This window comes from Harpia harpyja, chromosome 5 (assembly GCF_026419915.1).
Source record: "Harpia harpyja isolate bHarHar1 chromosome 5, bHarHar1 primary haplotype, whole genome shotgun sequence".
Lineage (NCBI taxonomy): Eukaryota > Metazoa > Chordata > Aves > Accipitriformes > Accipitridae > Harpia > Harpia harpyja.
The window spans coordinates 55,929,897-55,956,293 of NC_068944.1; the positions used below are offsets into that span (position 1 = coordinate 55,929,897).

Genomic DNA, 26,397 nt, shown 5'->3' on the forward strand with positions numbered 1-26,397 from the left:
AGGGTAGTTCTCATTTTGGAATAAACTGAAGTATCTGTATTTGTTCAGGCAAGACAGGCAAGGAAAGGGCAGAGAAGACGCTGCACTTTGTATAACAAGAATGAATATACTTGCTCTGAGGTACATTGTACAAAGAGCAACAGAGTAAGGGAGCACTTGAATGTGGAACATACCTATGGATTAAAACAGAAAAATTGAACAGTAACACTTTCACAGTATGAGTGTGTACTGATTACAAACCCAGGAAGATCAGGTTTCATGGGGCTCTGAGCAATTAGCAGGATCATCTGAGGCACTGAATTTTACTGTTATGGGCAATTTTAACTACCAAAACAGAAGGTATACAACAAACAAAGGTATCTATGAAGGGTACTGGATTCCTTAAACATAAAGCAACAAAAAGGAATGGAAGGGAGTGGTTACAGAGGAGAAACTGATTGAAAACATCAAGATAGGAGCTTACATGGGTAGGAATAACTATGAAACAAGAAGCTTCAGAATACCGAGTAAAGAATAAAGAGTATCCAAATAAAAATACTGGGCCAGAAGAAGAGGGATTTCAATAAACACAGAAAACTGGCAGGTTACAAGACTTATATCTAGAAAAAGATAGGACTAGCACTTCCTTAAGGAAACACTATCAAAGCACAAGCACAAACTCTTCCAATGCAGGAGACAGAATGTTGTAAAAGAACAACAAAACTTCCTTTACTGAAGCAGCAGCAGTATTAAGAAAAATAGAAAGTAGGTCAGGTTACTATGAATGGGTATAAAGAACAGCATGAGGGTGTCAGGACAAAATCAGAAAGGCTAAAATAGAAGAGACAAAAAACAAGGGACATCAAAGTCAGTAAGAAATTATTCTATAAGTACACTGCTAGTAAGGGGAAGACCAAAATGGATCAGTTTGCTATTTAACAAAAAGGAAAGACAGCCAGCGGATGAAACTGGAGGTCTGTTCAATTTTTTTCTCTTCAGTTGCCACTAAAGATCAACTGTGAGCCAGGTGACTGGCGACAAAGGAATAAGATCTGTAGGAAAACAGCAGGTCTGAGTGTGCTTACATGAGCTGATCTGAAAAATGTCTCAGCAGGCCCAGTTTCAGAGCCACTAATAATAATTTTTGAAGTTATTCATAGAAGAAGTCTGGAAAAAAAAAAATCAGGAAAACTGGAAAAAGATAAACTGCAATGACAATCTTTAAAAAGGTCTAAAACAAGAATTTGGAGAATTAAAGACCAGTGAACTGAACTTTAGTTTCCTGAAAACTGGGAACTTGTAGACACCAAAGCAAATGCAGGAAATAGAGGCCACACTGATTTTTTTCAAACAGAAATCACATCAATTTAATTTTCTTCTGTGACAAGATAACTAGCCTTGAGGATGGGGAGAAGCAGATGTCATGCACTGACTTGAACAAAATTTTGACATTTTCTTGTATGACACTCAAACAGGTTGCAATTGTCCAGACTGAAAATGGACTAGAGAGAACTAGTATTAGCTTCACGTAAAACTAATAGAAAACATCCAAGTTGCCACTAGGTTTTTTTGCCCCCCAAATTGCAAAAGTATAGGGTGAAGAATTTCAAGATGTATGCCCTGGATCCAATATTCAACATTTTCATTAACCTGGAAGATTGAAGGAGAAGAATGTGTGTGTTGAATTTCAGGCCGATATAATCTGGCAAGGTTGCAAGAATAGCAGAACTCATACTAGTCTTGAGAAGTTGAAGAAAATGGCCTGAAATGCTAAGATGCAGCACAAGGGTAATGAGTTCTAGTCTCTTCTTAAGGGAAGCCTTATTGCATAAAATACCAGTATGGTGGGGAAGGTTATGTGTTTTAGAGTACACAAAATGAAAATAGTATGTTGAGAAAGAGGTAACTGGCAGTTTTACGCACAGGATCACCCCTTCATTTAACTCAGCAGTAGTAATGCTTCAGCTTCACTGCTATATTCAAACTGGAGAAAACCAAAGGTGATATGAACAACTGGAAGGAAATCCAGAAGAAAAGATGAGAATCAGAGGTCTAAAGATACAGTTTGTCAAGAAAAACTGGAAGTGCTAGGTTTGTTTAGAGATAAGAGTGAAAGTGCACTTAAAAATCATCAAATATGGAATGGGATATTGCAAAGCAAAAGGATTCATGTCAGCTGAAGATAGGGCAGTAAGAATTTAGTGTAGGAAGAGAATTTACATTAATGTTAGAAAAAATCAATTTTACTAAGAAAATTAGGCTTGGAGAGCCTGTGGAATCTCCATCATCAGATGTTTTGAAGAAAAGTGCAAAAATGTGACAGGAGTCACAGAAAAATTACCATTAAGCAGTGAGGTACAATGGAAATTCTTATGAGGCTGTCCTCACAGACTGTCTGACACTTTACCATTAATGTGAAAGGTGCTGAGTGATGAGGACCTATCCCAAAATCTAATGAGAAAAGCAGAACATGCAATAGTAATTTGAAACAGGTAACTGCTGCTTTCTTCCTCTTATCATTTATAAGGTTCCAATGACTGTATGGCACTAAGGCAAAACAACAGAAGGGTCAAAAACCAACTGTAGCAGAAGGTAGGAGTACTTGCTTAAAAGAAAAAGATGAAAAAGAATACAGTGGGAGAGCTGAGCTGCATCCCTGGACTTTTTGTCTAGCAGCAACAGCTCATGTGAGATGGAAACACTCCACCCCCCACCCCAGTAAATGCAGAATTATGGCTGTGCCAGTCACTGTGAGAATCTGTGCAGATGAAAGCAGAAATAAGCAAGAAATAAGCAAGATTATACCATCCAAGACATGTAATTGAACATCTAGCACCTGCTGAACCAAGCCAGCATTTCCTAAAGCCCATTTCCAAAAGATTTGGATAACTTACTACTTCATCCTAAATTACAAATAGGAGATGTAATTATCTTTTGTTTTCCTTGCAATTTGTCATTTGCTTTATACTAAAAGCTATTAGTTATATTTTTGAAAGGAAATACATCAACTGCCTTCTGATTAACATGGTCATTTCTAGCAGATTCCCACAAACAGTAAAATGAAGATAGATGCTGTCTAGCTACCTGCACTGAACACTGCTCCACATGGTGGACTGGCCCAAGGCAATTAACAAGCTGCTGAATATAAATGCTTAAATGTGTGCACGCACAAACCTGTACTAGCAGAATTTTATACTAAAATACTGGTAACTATCTGCTTTTAAGAAAAATAAGGATTTCCTTTTTGCCTTCCTTCTCCTCTAAATATTGTTTAACTCTAAGGGACACAAGGAAAACCAGAGGTTAAAAACAGAGCAATTTTCAAAAAGCATGCAAGAACTTTCAAGGCAAGATGCAGAAACTGGAAATTGTTTGGTGTTTTGCTCTGCCTGTTTTAAGAGGAACTACGTTCTTAAAAACACTGCTTCTCCTTCCTGTACAATTGAAACAAATGTCCTTAAACAAGTCAGGGGTTGGTTTGTTTGGGTTTTTGGCATAGTTTGGGGGTTTTGCTTTGGTTTGGTTTTTTAAGGGCTGGTGAAGATAGCCAACTGAACATAGTATTACCCAAGTCACACAGTGCAGAAGGTAAAACCTGAAGCATGTCAGGAGTTGTAGCACATTTTACCTTACGTCCCACATACACAGGAATTCCAATAATCATAGCAGGAATAGCAATGCCAGCTATCAAGGCAATTCCTACAGGAGCTCCAACAAGTGTCCCTAGTTGCCACAGTATTTTCTTCTTACGGCTCCATGGTTTCTTTCCCCAAAATGTGCAACCTGATGGGCTAACAGAAAGAAGTAAGAAAACTGTAAAGAAATTGTAAATAAATCAACATAACTATACAGTACTGAACTGTTCTCTAGTTACAAAATTATTGTTCTTGGGTTCAAGTTACAGAAGTTATGGATACCAAATAATCAGTTATAATTTCTTCAGAGGTTTTTTTTGCCTTTACAGTATATTTTACAACCTAAGGAGAACCATATTGTGTATTATCCCATGCCAATCTGTGGTTCACAGGTAACATATACTCAGAGTTTTTGTATTGCTTACTACGAAGACAATACAGCAGTATTAAGACATCAGTATGTTCATTTAAAACACTTCATTTGTTGTACTAAGTACATATTGCATACACGAAACTTATTTTAAATAATCTTTTAAATAAGATTTTAAAATAAAAAATAACAAAGCACTAATTTAAATACATGCATTGAAAACTAACTTAATTTTTAGATATGGATACTTCAACTGTGATTCTCTACTCCACCACGAAGAAAGCCAGGCTTACAGCACCCAGGAATTACTTCTAGATACTATAGAAAACAAATCACCAACCACATAGATTTTTTTTTTCTTAAATGTACCTTAAATAATGTAAATCTGAGATCTCTTTCATACATAGCCAACAGAATTCACAGCCACAGACAGCACAAGTCATATGATTGCAGCTTCCATCATTCATTTTTATTATATAAGCAGCACAGCGTGGGCATGGCTTTATGTCATCAGCTGTTTAAAAATGAATATTAAGATCATATCAGTTCTTTAGACAAGTAGGTTTAATCAAAATATAGACATATGTTTGGGAAAACTGATTGAACCATTATCTGAAAAATGGAAGAAGTTTATTGTAAGTTTGCTTTACAAATCTTGATTTGGCAATGACTGACTTGATAGCTATTTGTATTTGTAAACCTTGAACCAAGTAAAACTAATGAAAACAAGGTAGATCAAATTCAAGTAATTGAATAATTAATGCATACACTCTGTTCAAGAATTTTCTAAGCTTAATGCAATATATATTAGAGTCGGACATTAAATATGTATGTTAACACAGGACTGATAATATGGTCTGTTTAAATAAAATCCTCTTTTACATTTCATGCTGTTATGAATCTTCTAGTTGAATATTCAGTCTCCACTTGGTTATTTCTTTTTCTTATCTTAAATCCATCTCCCCTTCTACATTAAGTGCATTTCTTTGGTATCACCAACCTCCTCTTGAGTCCTTTTCACAGCCCTACTTAATACTTACTCCCTAGAAAAAGAATACTGTAGCAGAAAGAAAATTCTGGAGGCTCTCCTTGTTCCCAAGTCAAATACTGAAAAATGCAGTTAAGTGACTAGCTCTATCTTTAACAAACAAGGGGTCATTGAGCAACAATTAAATACTTGTATACTGACACAACCACAGTTGTGATCTTCATTCCTTCACATTACTGGTTAGCATCCGCACTTCAGGACAAACTATTTACTCAGAACAGCAGAAATAACTTGCAGCTCCTAGTGCAGAAGTCCAAGTTTACTGCCTCTGGGCTACTAGGTAGGACAAAGGGAAAATAGTGGTTATACTTGGTATAAAGAATATCCAAAGAGGTGCAGAACCAGCAGAAACAGTACGTCTACCAACTCCAGTGCAAAAGGACAGTGAGCAGCTGAAAGGGTGCACTAGCTATTCCCAGATGGGAACAGATGCACAACCTACAGGGCAGTAACTAAACTGAGCAAGTTCTTACAGCACAGGTATGGCAGAGCTACTGCTGTTCATGATGGGAGTGAATGAAAGGGCAAGGAAATGAGCTGGCATGCTAATTTATTTAAAGTTTATTTGAAAACTAGAGCAAGATGCCAATTTCTAAGACAAGATGGAGTGCCTTGTTAAAATGAGCCAGCACAAACAAAAAATTAGAGACTCCCAAGTCTAGGGCTGGATTGGAGAACAACAGCTCTAACTACATTCAAGGTACAAGAGAGACTCTTTTCCCCAAATATCTCCCTTGTTTGGTCAGGCAGACACAAAAGCTGCCAAATAGATCAGAGTTTGGTGAAACTTGGAGCGAATTCTTATCAATAGCAACCTGGACTGTTCCTCTGCAAAATACTACTCTGACTAGTTTATCTTCTTTTTTGGGGGGTTACTAACAAGTTAAATTTTAAGAGGATGGAATTGTTTGCTTTCTGGTAGCCAAGACAGATGAGCATTTTATTGAAAAAACAAAAAACAGGACTAACAAACAGATGTCAAACATCAGAGCTGGCATCAGACTAATAATAGTCTCTTTTGAAAGCAGAAAATCAGTGTTTTTGAGTTTTACTTTTAACAGCTTTTATTATTAGCAGCCCTGTGAAATTTCACCTACAGTGGAAAAAACAAGTTTTCCCAGTGTGTAAGCGATACAACTAATGAAGCCAGCCTGCCAAACACAGAGAATGCTTTGCAGGAAGTTCCTTTGACTTCACATTTTTCAGCTACAAAGAATAATTTAAAATGCTGACAAGCCTGTAAGATTGAAGTCAGCTTCTGTGGTCACAGAGTACTTCAAATTATAACATTTAAAATTTGAATTCAAACTTAAAATTGTGTATATTTCTGAAAGACAAAGACAAAGCAGCTAGTATCTACCATGCTACTATTCAGTTCTTCCATTTTTAGAGTTAATTGTGCAAGTGTACTAAAAAGACGTTTCACAGACACGGTATCCGAATCATAAATACCTGCTGCTCCAGATTCCTGGCTATAACTAATAGATGAAGAACGAATTGTTCTCAGGCGCAGACTTTGAGCTCTCTCCTGGCGAGCGGCATCGCAGGTCTGGTTTGGATGCCAAATCTGCTTACAGTGGTAGCAAAACTCAGTTCCACAGCCTTCTCGTCCACATGTAAGTTTGGGACAGCTGGCACATCCAAAAGCGATCACAGCATATCTTGAATCATCAAGAGGGGCAAGAGAGAATTTTGTTAATAAAAACACCCATCTATAGACCAAAGCAGACAAGACAGCTGCCAGAGCACCTGCAGCATGTACAAAGGCAGTGGACATCAGGAGTTTACATTAGGTGGCCAGCACAGGTTCCTTACCGCCTCCTTCCACAATTCTATCACTACTGCATTAGACTAAGACTGTACAGAAATACTACAACCTGTGTTAACACTTTGCTCTCCCCCACCTTAATAACTTCATGCAGTACTGAAATATACTGTATTTAAGGTTGAATGCAGTACTGCAAGGTTTATGGTCACAAAGCAACCACAGTTTAGACAAGCAGGACAATAAAACCAAAAAAGGTATTTAACCAACTAGAAAAAGTTATTGTTTCAAAAGTGTTCCAGCCACTGTAGGCATGTCTAAGCTTGACCCTTTCTATAATCTGGGAGGATCCCTGCTGAGTGATCTGTGGTATAATCTATTACTGTAAAGGCATCTGACTTGGTACTGCATGACATTTTAGTATTTTACTGGTTGCCATTTATCATGAATACCACTACCTACTTTAAATAGATGTTTGGTTACTCTTTATATTTTAAAAAGTGAAAATAACAAAACAAGTATTTTATAAATAAGGATTTTGGTTTCTCAATTAAGACAATTTCATTTTTTTGACAATTTTTTTAAACACATTTCAAACTGTAAATGCAGAAATTGGTAAGAGTTCAGGGCCTCATTGCCCCCTTTAATCTGACAATATTACAGAGCAAAGAGCTCCAAAAACATTGAGACTTACAAAACTGTGTCACACTACTTTGTAATCAGACACTACATGAACAATTCTATACAACGACAGAGTTGTTGCCACAAATCAATTCCTCTATCAGGTTTGCATTTTAAAGTTCACATGGCAAAAATACAGACAATGTGTATTACAGTTCATATTAATACTAAATATAAATATATATATACACACACACGCCTTAATTCCTATGCATTGTAATTTTTGCAATGATTTTATGCAATAGCTTTTTTTTAAGTGGAAAGTAAAACTAGGTCCACTGGTATGAACACTTAAAACAGATGTATAATTTTATTTACATGAACAGTCCTGCTGAATAGACTTCAACAGATCTATAAATGCAGCAGGGCTTAAAGGTATGGCTGTTCAAACAAAGGTAGTTTTATTTTAAAAGATTAAACTGTTTATTTTTACCCCTTGCCCAATTTATAGCCTAAACTAACTCCAAATATTCTTTATTAGTAATGATACTAAAAAAAATTATTCCCACTCACATATCTATCTGAAAATTTAGCTATTTTCATTTTAGAGTAGCTAGATCTGAAGCTCTGTACAGTTAATGCAAATCCTATCCCTTTCATCAGTGTTTTAAAACAGCATGTTTGAGGTTCACCCCCCCGCAAGAAGTTCTGCAAACAAATAGGAGTTTTCAACCTTTAATTTACAGATGATGCAGTTACGAATAAAAATGAGATATGCTTCTATGTTTTCAAATATTTCTTACTTTCCAAGTAAAAATTTGTTTCAATAATTGCTAGATTCTTCTATATTCTTGCCAAGTTAATCAGCTCTATTTTCCCACTTACTGCAACTGAAGAGATAATTACTTTGTATGTACACAAAGAGATTCTGATCCAAATGCTTCTTCAACATACAGGGATACATCCAACACTCATTAACTTTACATCAAAGAATCTCAAGCACAGATGGCAGAATGAAGTCTCAATTTATATCCTGCCTCCTATTGCTAATAAAGAATGGGAGCATCCCTGAAAGCACTCCCCATTTGGGATTGATGGATTGGCATACCTTTAGAAAATAACTTTTTAGACCAGAGCAAATGTCAGTTCAAACTGTACAAGGTTACAGGTTTAATTTCAGCATTTTGTGTTCATCTTACAGATGATGTGAAAGCCAAAAGTTCTTGTTAGGCTGACAGAAGGGACAAACAACCAAATTCAAAGTAATAACGAGTAAAACGAAAACCAGAGGCAAAAAGCAATTAATTGAAGAAAGGACATACAGTGAGAAGAGGAATGAAGAATTTGTACTCTTTTGCCCAATCTCCTCTTTGCCTGACAAAGATAAGAAAATCTGGGAACCGCTGGTCTCTTCTAATAAAGTCAGCAATACAATCTCAGAGCAAAACCATTAAATAATTCAGACAGAAGAAAAGATAGAACACATCTGGAATACTGATTCACTAAGGCTTGTTAAAATGATGCCAGAAAACTGATACGAGGAAGCAATCTCAAAAAATTAGTCTGGAATGAAGTCCAAGAGGTTTCCTTATCCATGCTCCTTCCCCAGGGAAAGATCACCTATTTGCCAGTGTCTCCTACCAAGTCAATGCAGGTAGGTTGCAGCTAGTCCAGACTTTCACGGGATTTCAGGTAATGACAACAGTCAGGATGCATTTGAGCTTGCAACAAAAGCAGCCCAGGGTCAGAAAGACCACGGTGCCAGTGATATGGACCATTTCTGGCATTAGATTGCTTTAGTGCTAGAGACCCCACAGCTCCCAGGCAGCTCATCCAGGGCATAACTACTGCAACAGAGGTTCTCCTCCAAACTAATCCATAGTTCTCTTGTTGGGAACATCATAAGAAGTTCTCCACTGGGACAGGAGTAGTAGCAATGCACTTAATACTGCAGTTAAGTTTGTTTCAAGATCTGTTTGGTTCCAGTTTTGCCACCTCTAGGACCTGTTTTTACCCCAAACAGACTGAAAGACACATACTTCTTAACTATTCTTTATTGTTTCCTGAGAACACAGGGGCCCACAATGTAGAAAACCACTCAAACATTGTAACAGATCAACCTAGACTCCCTCCTTTTTTTAACCTTCCTCATTTTTTTCTCCCTCAGGGATCAAAGTTTTTATAACTATTTGCTCTTTATCTGGTCCAGATCTTTGTCAAAATGTGATGCCCAAACTCTGAAACAATATTACATGGTATGTTTCATCAATGCTGATGAGAGCTGAAGCACTGTCATGCACCATCCACTCAGTTCCTTCTTTTACCTATTTGTGCAGTAAATTTCTCCCACCAAAATGTCTACTTTGCACCTATTTCCTATTTATTACAGTACTTATTTGTAATTTTAAAGATAACTTTAAGAAATAATGCTACCCTCTGAAGTTTCTGCACCTCTTCTACTTTGGGATTAATTGCAAATTTAGTAAATGCATTCCATCCAGCTCTTTCATGAAATTTGATCCATGCTAAAATCAGGCCAGCTACCATCACAACCCTAATGCATTATGCCAGTACTACATATCAAAAACTGTTCAGAAAAAAAAAAGCCCTCAGTTTTAATTGCAGCTTGTACAAGTTGATTACAGCTGCCAAAGCAATTAGAAACTGCGACTACTGTTGTACCACAATTTTTAAAGCAAATGTCTGATCGGAAGTTTGTGTGTACTGTATGTGATACCTCATCTTTAAACAACGTTTGTTAGCATAGGCTCGTCAGTGAAAGTCTGAATAGTGTTTGCTTCCCTAAACCTCACACCTGTACAGTTCCTTCCTCCATCCTCCTTCTACGCTCCACAACAACATTAAATCCCCGTTATTACTTTCTATACCACTCCCACTTCTCCTTCCCACCTCCCTCTGCGTGCTTTCTCCCAGCTCCCCTGGCTAACAGTGAGGTGAGAGACCAGTGCTGCAGCAGGCTCCCAGCTAGGCACATACCGACTTGTCAGGTGGTGCTGCAGTAGCTGCCTGGAAGGCCAAATTTAAGCAGCTAACTGCAGGATTCATATACAGGTATTTCTCTTGCTGGAAGCATTATTGATTGTCTCTCTCTTGCTCAAGTATTATGTTTTTTTCCCCTGAAACTTCTTAGATTAACTTATGCTGAACACTCAACGCCCTCTGCCCAACATGTTTGAAAGTGCTAAAGGTTTGAAAAGCAATCAGGAGAAGGATAGGAAAAAGACAAAACATGATCGCATCAGCTCTTGTTTCTTTAGGATGATACCCCTAAAGAATGATCCTGCTGAGAAGTATCCAAGTAACTAACTTCATCCGATTTTAAACTAGTAATGAAAATTCAGTGAGGGGGTACTATCTACACATTAAAAACAGAATCCATTGATCACTGTGAAGCATTTCCCTGCCACATGAAATACATTAGGAGAAAGTCATGTTATCAAAGGTACAGTTAAGATCACCCATATAGTACTAGTTTATTTCTCTCATACATAAACACTGGCATAGTTTAGCTGCCTGGCAATACACTGGGTTTTCCACAGGATTCCACCCTCAGAGTAAGGAGTATGCAGTAGGCAGTTCTGGAGCAATGACTTAAGCATTTGTTATTACTAATACATTGCTGTGGTCCCACACAATTGCACGGAACTTTAACTTTACTCTGAAGACCCACTTTTTATTTTTATGATGGTATTATCTACAGCAATTATAATTACAGTTTCTGACCATTTAAAGATACTTAGGATTTTTTTTTTTTTTTAAAACAGATGAGAAAACTGAGGCACAAAAAATAAGCAAGGTAAAAAGTCTCCATTAAGCAAATCTGCCTTGAGTCTACCTACAGAAGTACTAAAAAGTATCTGAATCACTGAAACATAGTTTAACAGAAAATGGTTTAACAGTTCTTACGTGCTTCCCCTTACCTTGAGTAACAGTTTGTCCAGAACATGAAAACTCAGGGAAACTTGAGCAAAGCATACTTCTGCCTGTCAAATAATGCCTTCTAGTGGTTGTTTTCTTCTGCAGTATCAAAACACTAAAAGCAAGCTGTAGTGGTTTTGTCCACATGACTTTGTTACAAGCTCATGCAACCAATCCATCATTCAAGTAATTCTTCCCTTCTCTACTCAAAGTATACCACAGTAATGCCATCCACTTTGGACCACAGGACCTAAGAAACTACCACCTTACCAGTCCCTGCTTTTGACCCGCATTAGCAAATTCTGTTTCATTTAAAGTATGAAAGCAAAACTGTATTTCAAATATGTTTCTTAATATATCATTTAAATTTAAAAGCTTCCTAAACATTAAGCACCTGAACATTAATATTGGAATATTTAATCTACCTAATAGTCAGTCCTATTTTGCTTGTTCTCTTCCAACATTCTTAATTTTCTTCTTTCTACTTATTGCTTATCTGTGAGGCTTTGAAACAGAGGTATCCTCTTCTATGAATTTTTAGCATGCACTGTGCATCCGGATCAGTCATGGCTATAACCTTTAGATATTATGATAACACAAACAGTCTCTAAAAAAGCAACTTGAAGAATGGTATTATGAGACACCAACAGCAGAAAAGCGTGATGAGCTGCTCAGTAGTATTCAGCCCACTCATGTCAGAATTCAGAACGGTTTCAGAACTGTTTAAGTATTAAAGCAATGTTAAAGCACTACATTCCTCAGATAATAAGCAGGAACAAGCCGATTATTATCTTACATCAGAATCCTGTTGACAGGCAACAACTGGTGTCTCAAGCAGCCACAAGATGGAAGATAACTGAAGCTGGAAAAGCCTTTTTATTAAAAAAACACCTTCAGTCGTTTTTTGCAGTTTAAAAAACCAAAATACCCACTGCACTTTAAGAAACTGACTAAGTGAAAAGTAGTCACCAAACTTTCAATTCTGTTTAGTCTCTTTGCACTGTTGCCTTGGCAATGCAACATCTAAATTTTTTTTGCCTGCTGTAGATACATAGCAACCACCTACCAGTAAGTTTCATGACATTGCTGAAATTCCCTCTGTGTAGAAAAAAAAAAACCTACTTGAGGAAGGGTTTTATTTTGGAAAGCAGGTTGTAGCTTGGGGGTTTTTTGTTGTGTGGTTTTGTTGGTTTTTTTGTTTTGTTTTGTTTTTAGAGAATTCTGAATACTTACACAACACATAACAAAATGCTAAAGTAAAGCAACTTACAATTTACTTTTCAAAAAACATAATGCTGTGAACATCATCTATTTATGCTGTTACTGTTTTGCAAATATTGGGAAAAAATACGTACCCACAATCTGGAGCTGGGCACCACCTACAATCAGGATCTGCAACCAGCCATCGCCTAAGCATAAACTCTTCGTATTTTTCCATCAAGATGTCATCATTTAGTATCAAACGAATATCATGAGGATTAAATCGTTCTGAGCATTCTGGACAGCTAATATTAACTCTGCTCTCAGAGATTTCTATCCGGAGATACTGACGCAAGCAGTCCACACAAGATCTATGGTGACAAGTCATTATCTCCGGGAACCTGTCCTTGGAGTGCCGCAAAAGGCACAAGGGGCATTCCATGAAGTCTCCACTTGGTTTGCTACTAGAGGTTGTTCCGTTATCGGAAGAGGTACATGTGGAGAAAATAGAGTTCTTGTCTGTACACATTTCTGAATGAATACTTTCAATACTTGCAATTCCATCAACACCTCCATTTAAATCCCTAGACTTGCGTCTTGTGTCTTTTTTTCTCCGAAAAAGAGAGCCCAATGAAATTCTTCTTTTCTTTGGTGCCTTTTTAACTGACGGCAAACTCACAGAGGAAGCAGAAGACTGGAGGTCCCGATCAGAGCCCATTTGCCGATGTAAACTCATGTCTAGGTCACTCATCAGAAATGGGTTAAATTTCATATATAACCCTAATCATTTTTGTGGATCAAAATAATAGAGTCAGAGGATACAGGCATATTATTATGTAATCCAGTTTGAGAGTCTTCATGCAGAAAATTCACATGTATCTGCTTCCAGCAAATTCTTCAGAGGAATTCCCTGCATTAGAAGGAAAGATGAAAAAAAAAAGATTAGAATCACATCCATCACTTTTATTTCTGAAAGATCACAGCACTCTAATGACCTGTTATTCATATTACTACCAACTTCTCCTCACCATCTGACCTGATACTTCTTTCTGTCAGTTTTTTCTATCCTTTACATCCTTCTCATCTTAACATGCCTGAAACTTCCCTGTGGTCAAGGAATATCTTTGTTACACTTAAGCAGTGCCAAGAACAGCACCTTCACTCCCCTGCTCCCTAAGGGGGGTGGTGTGTGCGCATGTGCACACATGTATAGAGATTACCATAACCCAAGATGACAACTAAGTAAATGTGTAACAAGTTCTTCTATAAAGCATAGTAACAGGCTTCAGCATTGGAAACTTTTCTGTTTTCTCTACCTTACATTTTCCACACTGGATAAAGTCTATCTACAAACCCAATATAGTTAACTAACAGAAGCAAAAGATTTTTGTGTGTGTTTTGAATCCATTTAGACTGCCAGCAGAAATTAAGTCACTGTGGCTAAACAACTCAAGATATTCTCAAAACCTAATGGTTCTCAGAGAAGTATGAAGATGCATATTTATAATGTAAGGCACCGGACTATTTCAGGAAGCAGAGCTGCAGAGTGACTGACAGCCAACACTGTCTTGCCCTTCAACTTCCATACTGCAATTCAAGCAAAGACTAGACTTAAGGTGACGAGATTTGAATTTTTCATCATACTGATTTTTATTTTTTAAAAAAAGTCCAAAAAACAGATTCGCATCACAAATCAAGCTTCAATTATTCCCTATGGACAAGATGACAGCAGGGATTTCTTTCTGTTCCCTGTTGCTTAACTGACTGGCCCAAAGAAGAGAGAAAAAGAAAGGCATTTTCCTATTTTCCTCTGACAGAGGAGACTGCTACAAAAAGTGGCAGATCACCTCCAACCAAAAACACTAACTTCCCCCAAACACACAACTACTCCCACTTCTTGGAAGCTTGATTGTACAAGAGAAATTTTCCAACTCTGAGAACTGGTTCTGTTCTGTTGAATGCAAAGACATTTCTTATGCGCCAACAGTGTTGCATATCTGGATGCAACTACCGCTGGCACCATTTCTTTCCTCAGTGTTTCCCAATTTACCTCCCAGAAAGGTGTACACTGGGTTTCTATGATTTTACCATAGGATGATAAAGTCAGAAACTGGACACTAAATATAAGTCAAAATGTAGAAATGAAGGAATGTAGAGGGCCACTGATGATGATACAAAAATATAATTTTTAACTTACACATCTTGGTATGGAGAAGACAAAGTGAAAAACCAACACTGACTCAAGTGAATGCCTCTATTTACCAGAGGCCAGGCAGTCTACACACCAGCTGGAGACCAGCCAAAAACCAACCATGTGCTGTATGTCTCTGGGACAGGATCACTGAGATGACTGGATCAAGACTAGGAAGTTTCAGAGGAAGACCAACCAGCAGTAGAAACAGCAATCCCTCTCCAAAGAGGAAACACAAAAATAGCCCACAGGCTGTCCAGCTCACTAGAGCAATGCATGCAGCAAACACACTGCTAGGCCTTCCTCAGACTACTGTAGCTTAGTATTATACACATACTAGCAGGTAGCCAAGTCAACACTACTCAATTTATAGTACCATCCAGTACAGGAGTACCCCACAAGAATACTACCTTCCTCAAGTGTAAGAATTTAGAAAAAAAAAAAAAACAAAACCAAAACCATAAACCCAAACCACTACCACAAAAAAAAAAACACAACCAAAAATCAACAAAGCAGCCCCTTAGATCTCCCAGTTTTGCTAAAAATAGGTCTTATGTTTTGGGCCACTGGACTTTGTCTGTTTTGTTTTAAAAAAAAATTTAAAAGCCACTATATTCTATTTTTTCAAATGCTGAATTATTACACTTTTTTTTTTCATAAAGTAAAATCTTACCTCTGTGGAACACTATAAAAAAAAAAAATCTTATTTTATTCCCAGGGTCTAAAATAAAGCGTATTTCAAGAACATAACATACTCTTCCTTCCCTCCTAAGGGAACATTTTCAGCCTAAAATCTAGTCAAAAGGAATCTTGGATGCTTTACCTGCTTCTTTCCCAAAACAAATTTAATAGTTTTACAGCTGCTGTTTCTCATTAAATGAACTAAAACATTTCTTTATCTAAAGAAAAAAGGTGAAACTGAAAAAACTACTCAACAATGATGACAGAAGGGAACATCCTTCTCTCTAGGATTTTGGCATGATGTTATATTATAGATACACACAGTTGGTAGGCAGCATCTGAAATATACTACAGATACACAAATCCAATAGCCTATGGCTGATGATAAATTAAGTTTGTATGTCTAGAAGTACAAGAATAACCTTGAAAGCATTATTATAACTACATACTTACTAACATTTGTATGTTCACACAGATACTACCAGGATAGCAGAAAGTGCCATCTTCCCCAAGCCAGGAGAGTCCATGAACAACATGAACTGCAATCAAAGCACTCATTTCAGGCAAGAAGGTGTTTGTTTTTTTTTTAAAGAAAAAAATAAAATAAAAAATAGGAAGTAAACACAGTAACATAGCCAAGCCTATGACTACAAGCCTTCCCCTCCTCCCCTTCTCTGGAGAGGAAAGAATGCATATTACAGCATTTTTGCCAGTTCCAACAGATGTACAAAATCAAGAAATAGTAGCTCTGGTGATGAACCAGTTGTACTTTTTTTTTTTTTAAATAAACAACAATTCTCCCATGCTCTAAAGAAAGAGACCAGTACGCCCTATAGTTTTCTTTGCGTAATGGGATCTGATAAGCAGTCTCAGAAATAGCAGATTGCTCTTCTAAAGAAGAAGGTTAAAATTTGTCAGGATTTCTGAATAGAGAAGTTGCCAGTTATTTCAGACAATCATCAATTATGCTCTCTAGATTTAAATGCATAAAGCTAGTTTTATAAGCTATACTCTTCCTTATATAGTAATTTTGGATTGCCATTTTAGTGACATTCAAACATGACTTTGCCGAAGTGAAAAGATTCAGCAGATGATTTATTACAGGAAAAAATGAAGACAAATGTTACAATGTTAATAATGATCAGAGCTGTATAAAATCATAAAAGCCTTACGCAAACTGGAGCACAGGCCAGTTCTCATGTTGCCCAACCCAACATAGCATCTGCATGTTTTTGCTGACAAAAAGAAGGAAAAAATATTTGATTCTGTATGGCCAGAGAACACAACGTCTGTATTATTCCAGTAACAATGAGTCCACATGAAGGAGATCAGCTGTGTGAAAAATAAAGCTCTGAAATCAAAATACTCGAAACAAGCTGAGACACACAATTATGGTAATAGCAACAAACAATCTGATTGAGAGGCAACATTCATTGCAAGTTCTGCACCGCTCTCACTGACCAGTACAAACTCTGTCAACATACAGAAGAAACTAACATGGGCAACAGTGAAGGGATAGAAAAACCACACACAGAGTATAACTTCTAAAAATGTAAGTTTGCCACTGTCCTCAACATTTCCTCAAAAGCACTTACCGACTATGAAAAAAACATGTTTCTGGCTTCCCGCCTTGCCTAAAGCCCTACCACAAAGCCAAATTCCAGCCGTGCTTTGCATTCTGCTCACGCCACAAACTACCACAAAACACCAGTTGCCACAGCACAAACACACCTTGTCATGTGAAGATTTCCAAAAGCACAAATGACGTTTACAGACGTTAACTCACATAAAACTTAGTACTTGACTGCTATCGGTTCCTTCAGTAATCCTTCCTAAACTGTTTGCTGGGGAAACCTAACTAACATCCAGTTAAATTTCCTTCTGTAATTCTTTTCAACCATGCTGCTTTAAGTAAATACTATTGCTGACCATATATAATGGAGAGGGAGGGAAAGGAAATCAGAATAATCTTGCAAAGGGAGAAGTTTTCAACTCAGAGATGACTAGAGTGAAAAATATCTTCCAGTATGGCTCTCCATGACATAACCTTTGCTCGTCTCATCTTACCAATTTCAAAACTTTTAGGAAATGCACTTGGGCAGCTGAGTATAACCCTACCCATTTTGCAAAAGAGCAATAAAGCCTTACTTCTGTAAGTCAGCTGCTGGGGGAGACTAACTCCCTCATGCTCCTAGCTGTCCTCCAAACATAGAGGCACAAGTTCAACATGCTGCCTGCTCTTCCATTACACATTCAACCTGGTGTACAGGAGCAACAAATAAGGGAGTCTGCCATCAGGACAAGCAGCTTCACACACATTTGCAAAATGAAGGCAGGCTTAAACATTTGTGTAGGAAAGGAGAAAAACCACCATAAACAGAGATACAGCTACATCCTTACTAAAATCCTTAAACGTTCCCTCATGTCATTGGTGTTTAAATGGCAAATTTACACTTTTCCTGTTGCAAATGAACACTCTCATTTTAGGCATTTGCTCCTCCTGGCTATTTAAGCAAGCACCAACTTTGTGTTAGCGTACTGAAAACTATTTCTTGATTAAAATTAACTACTAACACTTTCCTTTTCTGACATCTGTAATTCCAAACACCTATACACTGTAGCTGCTTTCTGAGATGCACTACTCCAGCTTAAAGAGAGCTGTAAGCAAAAAACCCCAGAGCCTGAAGTTCATCCACCTACAACGCATCACAGATCTGAAATACATTTCTGCCTCCCTCTTCCAATGAGCATCCCCTGTCGATCACATAGTATCCTGGAATTTCTAAGCTATGATGTTCTTAACATAGAGGTATCTCTAAACATCTGAAAGAGGCATCAAAACCACATTTTCCTTTTCATTTACTCCGTGGTGTAAGAACTGTAAAATAGTGGAAGAAAACATAAAATAAAAATATGCAAAAGCTTAAGCTACTAAATTAAATACCAATGTACAGGATTTTTAAACAGCAATCAAGTTTCTCATTTTAATGGGCATTCTTTAAATGTCAATTCATTCCACAATAGTTTTAAAACTGGGGGGGGAAAAACCCAAACACTTTTGCCTGAGGATTTATAAGAGTATACCCCTACTCACTTTACACATGACTCAGGTTCAACTAAAAATCTGGCATCACTAAGAGTTCAGAGTGAGGAACAGTCTGAAAGAGCTTAACAATTTCGACAGCTATGTGCTTCTGTAGCATTATGTCCCATTAAAAAACCCTACCATACTCACGTAAATGCATGTGGTGTCAGAGCATGCTAGGACTGTCACTTGGTTTAATCACAGATGACTTAGTACAAGCAGAACCAACACTTTGCAACTTGGAAGTAAACAAATGGAAATTATGTTGAAACAACGAAGGTTCTGGCAGAACCTTTATATGCACTAAGTTGAAAAATAAAATCCTTTAATGGTAACATAATGCAGCATAGGTGAAATGCTTAATTGCAACAATTAGCTTCAACGTACTTCCCCTCAAAAACTAAAATCAAGAATAGTAACATTTTCCATTTAATGTTTAGAAGACTAAAGATATTTAATTTGGGGGGGGGCTGTGTGTTCTAACTTTGATTTCTAATAAAAGTATTAGCCCTTTAATATTACCTATTGGGATTAAACTGAAAAGTTTATTCTATATAAGAAAGTTAACAAGTTCATATCCGAAGATTTCTCAAGCTCTTAAAACAAACCCAGACCTACAGATACTTATCAAACATTTACAGTGATTTGTTACAGTATGCCAGGATGCAAAAATGTAAAGTCAAAGTGACTTAAATAATTCATTTAACTCAAACTGAGCTGTGTAAAACTACTTTAAAAATATACTCATGTAATTTTTACTTCATTATGGCTCTTCTCTTTTGAGAAAGAGGGCACCAGTATGGTAGTTAACATTTTATGAAATTTATCCGAGCAAAAAGTAATTCTTAATGTTCAGACACTTGCAGGAAGAAATCTTTACTTTCCTATCCTGCTTTGTTCTAGGAGCCACATAGGTGAATGCTTCTCTTAAAGACCATTCATTACAAAAGTTACCAGATTGCTTCTACTACTAGTAAATCTTTTTCAGAGTGAAAATTACTTGATCATTTAGTTAATTAGGCTCTCATTTCTTTATGCTTACAATGAACTATTGATAGCTGCACAGAGGCCATTATTTCAAAAATAGGACTCCCAAATCCACAACTGATCAAAGACAAGTTTTCAAAACCTTTAGAAATCTGCCATGTCAAGTCTCAAACTTTACATATCATCTTTAAACAAAAGAACAGCTTCAGTGAAATAATTTCACTTTTTTCATTTATGCAAATTCAAAAGACTGGGAGTTGAGTTGCCTGCAAGTACCAATCCAAGCATTCACTCACTAGTTTCACACTGGAGCTTGCAGCAGGCTCAGCGAAGGTGCTGACAAGATCTGGGACACGCCCATATCAGCACAGAAGTGATAAGCAGAACAGAGTAGGGCCCTTATCCCTAAATTGAAGGGGAGTTAAACCTTCTGGGACAGGCCAGCTTGACACACGTAGGCTATTAGACCAGTGCTGAGTGAGAAACAAGGGGTATTCCAGGAGCAAAAGAACTTGCTTTATCATATGCAAGTTCCTATAATGCAGTCAGTTTACTTTAGGAAACTCTTCTAATAATTAGGATCAGTTTAGAGACAGTATGTAATGCCTTGTAAAAATTAAACAAAAGACTGTTACTAGATACCAAAAGCAGACAAAAGGTTAGAGCAATTCCCTCATCACTGCAAGCCTTTCTTTTCAGCTGTTAATCTGCACTTCAACTGCGATGGTCACTAAAGCAAGAACAAGACTGCTATTTATTTGTAAAGCATCTTTCAACAAACATTAAAGTAAAACGTTATGGTTTCTCTAATGAACTTTATGTCCAGATTATTACTCTCTATTCTAAATCATGTTATAAAAAACCTCTGATATTCACAGATACTATTATACAAGAATTTAAGAGAAAAGCACTTGTGAGGCAGAGTTATTTTAACCTTTTAAACTGCACTGTTACCACGTCCCAGTTTATTCCGACTGCACTTTATTTTTGCTTAAAGTCCTGTGTCAATTATCTGGAAATTCTATTTTCACTTACAGAACAAAGCAATATTGTTTCTAAAACAATGAAGCAAACAGACAGACTATGAACCCGCTTGGGCTTGAAGCCTGAGACAGTCAGACTGACCAGGCATTAAAATCAAAAGATTGACAGTTTTTAAAATACACAGAAGCCTGCACAGTACACACTGCAGAATTGCCAAAAGTTAACTGATATACAATGTTCTATTTTAAAATTCACAGTGGTATGTAGCACATGACAAACCAATCCTGACAACTAGAAAAGTCTTCAACAGCTTATTAAAAAAAAAGTTATGCTTCTTCCTTAGAAATTTATGTGCAATACATCCTGTATCATGTGTCCATGACAGCTGCTATTAAGAAAGGAAGTCTTGCAAGCTGCTCAACTCACTCTGAAAGTCTCTGAACAACTGATTGCCAATTCCAGCAAAACTGTTCCTCTTGCAGATAATGCTTGTAAAGAAGAGAGTGCACTTAAAGCATCCCCCCTCAGTCCAGTTGGTTTGGTTGTTTTTTTTTTTTGTCACCATCCTTTCAAACCCTAAAGGAACATACCATAGTCAAACAAAACTGCTTAGAAGAAAAACATCTTTTCCTCTATGATTCAAATGTTCAGTAAAAGATTTCATCAGCACTTTCATAAGCAAGGTCAGCTATGATAAGATGGAGTCCCTCTTAAGGGCTGACATTGTACTTTTGCTAACAAATGGCCAACAGGCAAGAATTCCTTAAATTCTAGAAATGTTAATTTTCCAAACCAGCAGCATTAAATCTGGGTATATTGAGTGCAATTGTTGACCAAAGCTAAGAACTCAGTGGAAAGATACTTTCTATTTGGGAATCTCCAGACCTACATCTGTTGCAAATATGACTAAACAGGATCAATCTTCCCTTATCTAACTCAGCAGAACAGTCTTAGTTCAACCATGGACTCGCTCACTGTGTCAAAAGCTTATCCTGTGCACTGTGGTGCATTACTGTAAGCAAATCTACACCAAACTCAGTCAACAGAAACCAAAGTCTTGGAAACACTGAGGGGAAAAAAAAAGGAAGAAAAACAAAACATCACCAACACATTTAATTATTTTAATCATTAAAATCCTCACGCTAGCACAATTTTTTTCTTGTGTAAGTGATGGGAATGTATTCTCTTTGTGCAATGATGGGCATGTATTTTCACTTCTGAATATCGTGGAGAGATTTATTTTTATATATATACATTGAAGTAATGTTCTAAAACATTTGACTAGATAGTGATCTGGAAAGTGGAAGCAACACTAAGGGATTAAAAACTGCACAAGCTGCCTATGCACCAAGAAAAGTTTTAATCTAACTGTATTAATACTTTCATTTAAACTAAGCACTCTTTCTGACCATCAGCTGAAAAGAAAATAAGCCTGTATGAACAAATCATTCAAAAGATTGTCAAATGACTGTTTGACCTGCCTGAGACAAATAAAAATTCCTATAATCTTTCCCACCCCTAAATTAAAAATATACTGTAAATTCTGCTCGTAAAATCCTAATCATCTGTAAGAGCAGTCAATATAAGAGAACTAAGGAACTTACTTCTGAATTCTGTCTTCGAAGAACACTTACACAGTATGAACAGATCCAGATATTTAATCAATCCAGTCTTAACAAAAGCATAAATGAAACAAAGTAAATTATCTGGCAACAGCAAGAGCAAAATAATGCCAAAGCAAGTTTTCAGAGTTTTTTAGCTCTTTATTTTAGTTGAAAGCAAGCATTCCCCACTTTTGGTTTTACTCTTTAAAACTAATGATACCTCAGCATTTTTTGCAGCTTTTAATTCTAAACTATACATTGCAAAATAATTGGAGTAAATATATACACCAGTGAAATAATATCAGAAAGTTTTGTCTCCTGCTGTGTCACCAATCCTGCAAGTGGAAAACATTGCAACACTCCTGAATGCTGAGATCATTCCTACAGAAAAACTGCTTCAAAATGAAAATAACCAAGACTCACAAATTTCCAGAATACACAGATGTAATTTCAAATCTGTAATTTTGCCTGATCAAACAGTAATGGCTACATACTGAATTCTGACAAGCTTTTGTTTTCAAGCAGGCTTTAAAGTTTGCCCTACTATAAAAACAAACCATATAAAATGTACCAAGATACAGGGTGGGACAAATATTGTAGTAGAGGGATCTGAAACCAAGAGCCTGAGTTCCAGAGAGAGCACACAGAATTTGAACAGCATACCAGAGAGACAGCAGCTTGTGGGGAATATATAAGTAACAGATCTCAGTTCCTGGCTCCTATTGATTTTTAAATTCAGCAAAGAGCCAGAAGTTTGTCTTGCACTGAGGAAAGATATTACTGACCAGCTGACTGGCAGCATCCTCCAGCTCTGTTTTTTCTCTGGCATAACTAACCTCTACTTTCAGGGCAGGGGAGAAAAAGGAGGAAAAAAAAAAAGAAGGTGCACTGATCTTGAAATAGCTTTGCCTCAAAATAAGAAGTGCTGGAACTATTAATGGATTACTTGTTAATCAACTTCTGGTGCTATTTTACCAGTTTATTAACAAAACATATATATATATACACTCTGGATAAAACTTAAAGTAAACTAACTAAAGTAACTAAAAGGGAACGAGTTAAGAGTTTTGAATTCTTCCAGCGAGATCAAGTTAGGCTGCGTTATCTTACCATGGGATGGGATAAGAACTTGGTCACAGTTTCTGAAAGCCACCGTGACAACTCACAGCAACTTACTAAGCCACTGTAAACTGACAGTACCTCAGCCCTTGAGAACTGAATAGCTACTCTGCATTGGTCTCATCTGATGTCTCTTTACAGAGAAACTAATAATTTGGTAAATATAATTCAATATAAAACTTTCAGAAAAACTTGAGTGACCGAGTGAATAGTCCACACCAGCTTATCTGTCCAGGATACAGACAGGAACTATGACAGTTTTCTGAACTCTGTTATGCCTAATGGCTAATGCCATAACCACTGAAACTGCCCTCTGGTCAGGTACAAAGTTATACCAGCATAACTAAGTGCTCCTGTTCACTCCAGAAGCAAGATCAGTGCAAAACATAGTATAACATACCCAATTCAACTGCTGCCTGGCCTATGACTTTATTTTGTCAGTATGTTAACTGAAAAATCCTGCATGGATGTATTTCAAATCACCACGTCTGTTTTTTGTTTAATGATAGCTCTAGTTAAACTGGTGCTATTTCAAATACAGACCAAGATAAAAAAAAAAAAAAAAAAAAAAAGAACGAACAACTGAGAGAAAGAGAGACAAAAACAAAGACAGGGAAAGGTCTAGCCAGGGAAACAAAAATACTCCATCCTGCCAGGAACACTGCCTCTAGCTTCCAGACAGGAAACACTCTCTGCCTCCAGAAAAACCATTGGCGTCAGGAAATGGCAGAAGTACCACGAAACTTATCTCACAGCCTAACCTAATATAGAACAAAAGGAGAACGTTAGAAAAGGAAGGTAAAGACAAACTGACTAGCCATCAAACACACAGATCTTTGCTTACAAATACAAGGTGAAAATTTCAATCTTACTGACACTTCTTTGGGGGAAAGTATTAGTGGAGAGGATTCTTCCAGTCCTGCTGAAAATAAATAAATAAAAGAGACCAGGCTGAAAAGATAGAGCCCATTCAGCATACGCAGGGCAAGAGAAGGGGAATGATCTAGCAGTCTTTACAGACAGACTCCACTAGCATTATAAATAGTGTAAACACTAGTTAAAAAGCACAAAGCAAGAAAAAGCTGAACGCTTGTCATTTAAAGTACATCTGATGCTGTACCTATGCTGGAAATACAATATATGCCAACAGGAGGAGTTACTCTGCCAGCACAGTTTTCACCTACAACATCATATACCATGCCAAAAAATATGCTATGTCAGCACACAGCAGGGTTTAGCCAGGTTGAGGCGAGTTCTTCCAAACATTTTTCACTGACAGCAATGCAGTGTAACTGTAACAGACTGGGGACTAAGCAGAGTTTCTCTATGTAAAAAACTGCTATATCAAATGGCTAGAAAAGTTAGTACAAAAACACCCACTTGTGACTTTAAAGGCTTACTCTTGTGAAACTTACTTAGTCCTCATTGCCTTGATAATGGCATCCAAGCACGAAGCAACACAGCAGCAACACGGCGGAAGTTGTGAATCCCCTGCAAGCCACTGTGCATTAGCCAGAGGCCTTACAGTCCTGAACGTCAGACGACACTCCGGGTCACACAGTGCTGATGAAACCTTGGCAATGCTACGCTATTCTGGATTGTCAGAATGCTTCACACCAAACTTAAAAAAAAGACACTCAAAGGTTCCCTACTATGCTTAATACATTTAATAACAGAATACCTACAGTGATTTTTCCCCTGCCAGTTGAGGAGTGCTGCAGCAGTGCTTACTGGCATACTCAGTGAGCAACTGCCAGAAAGGAGAAAAAGTCAGTGTGGGTCAAGATGTATTTGCACTATTCCATTTACTCCATGACTTCTAAATTAGCAAGTTACACCTCCATTGCCAGGCCCCACAAAACAGGGCATATTTCTGAAATACAACTCCCCTGCCCTCATGCTTTTGAGGGGGGATTACGAAGCCTTTTTCCCTTAACACTTTCCCCCTCCACACCTCCCCCCACATTTACACATGCAAACTCACATATTCTAACACGTCTTTAAATACACTTTGTTGGATGTTACTTTTTTCCTCCACATAGCATCATCTTAAACAGCTCTTTCTACACAATTATAGAAACATCATTAGTTAGGCCCCTTTGTGCAACAGACTGTGACACATGATCCATTTCAAACAATTACAGGCACAAAAGAAAAAAAATGAAACAAGCATAATGCAATTCCTAGAAAAGCTTCTGTGTGTATTTTCTCCATTATTTAGAAGAGCTAAACACTTTCTAATTATAGTCTCCAAACCAACCTGTGTTATTTCAGGTTCTGAGGTAAGACCATACTTTGTGGTTTTTAAATAGTAACACTAGTAATATGCGTTCAACTATATCCTTTTTAGTAAAACTTTAAAAAAACCCAACACCTTAAGTCACATTTAAAAGCTTCCCAGACCACAGAAACATCACATTGGTAAGCTGAATTAGTACAGAAGGTGCTGCCTCAGGCCAAGAGTACTTGTTAGCCTAAACCTGAGATACAGTCCTCAAACGTCAGGATGATTTTTTCCTTTAAAAAGCAAAGTAATTTGTAAACACCACAAAAGCTTCTTGTTTATTTTTTAAATCAGCTGCAATCCTCCAGCTTGACTTTGAATCTTGTCACAGTGACACCCACAGTTCTGCTCTGATGGCCTTAAATATAGCTCTCCTGAGCTGTTTGCATCCAGGTAAGTCTTAGATGAAACAAGTATCTTAAATTGAATATAACACACAGGCTTTCATATTTATTTCCAAGTCAAAGATATTTGTTTAATCAGCAATAACAAAAGCCAATCCCTCTGCTCATCTTAAAAATAAAATATCACTTTCTCTGGCAGATCATAAATTCGCACAGTGTCTTTGAGGCCTCACTTTCTTTCTAGTTGCAAGTTAGCCATTATGAATTTCAAACTGCAGTAGGTGATTACTGATTTCTTTTCTTTTTGCTTATCTAAACCTAGTGTTAACACTGGAAAAAAAACTCCTTGAGCAATACATGTAGTTTGCTTCTGAAAAATATCTTCACTTGGAACACCAGCAAAGAACTGTTACTGTTAATCCCAGTTTAAAGAGCTAAAAGCAATATCCTGCAAGCCAAGAGCATCAGGCACAAATATTTACAAAATAATCTGAAATATCTGTAATAAACAAATGGGGACAATACATAGTTTGTCAAACACATTTTGCACCCACAAAAGAT

The 26,397-nt window shown here is 37.2% G+C and overlaps 1 protein-coding gene across 4 annotated transcripts in view; it reads right to left on the bottom strand.

Moving 5' to 3' along the window:
- Positions 1-26,397, bottom strand: part of RNF19A (ring finger protein 19A, RBR E3 ubiquitin protein ligase) — a 66,064-nt gene that overhangs the window by 9,075 nt on the left and 30,592 nt on the right. For 3 of the 4 annotated variants that reach the window (XM_052787131.1, XM_052787130.1, XM_052787132.1), the window contains 4 exons: positions 12,713-13,467; positions 6,485-6,693; positions 4,354-4,498; positions 3,608-3,770 (listed from right to left, as the gene is read on the bottom strand). In XM_052787131.1, the coding sequence (XP_052643091.1) occupies positions 3,608-3,770; positions 4,354-4,498; positions 6,485-6,693; positions 12,713-13,329 (1,134 nt within the window). In that variant the 5' untranslated portion in view covers positions 13,330-13,467. Of the gene's footprint in view, positions 1-3,607; positions 3,771-4,353; positions 4,499-6,484; positions 6,694-12,712; positions 13,468-15,886; positions 15,907-26,397 lie in introns of those variants that run through there. The other variant, XM_052787133.1, reaches the window with a different exon arrangement.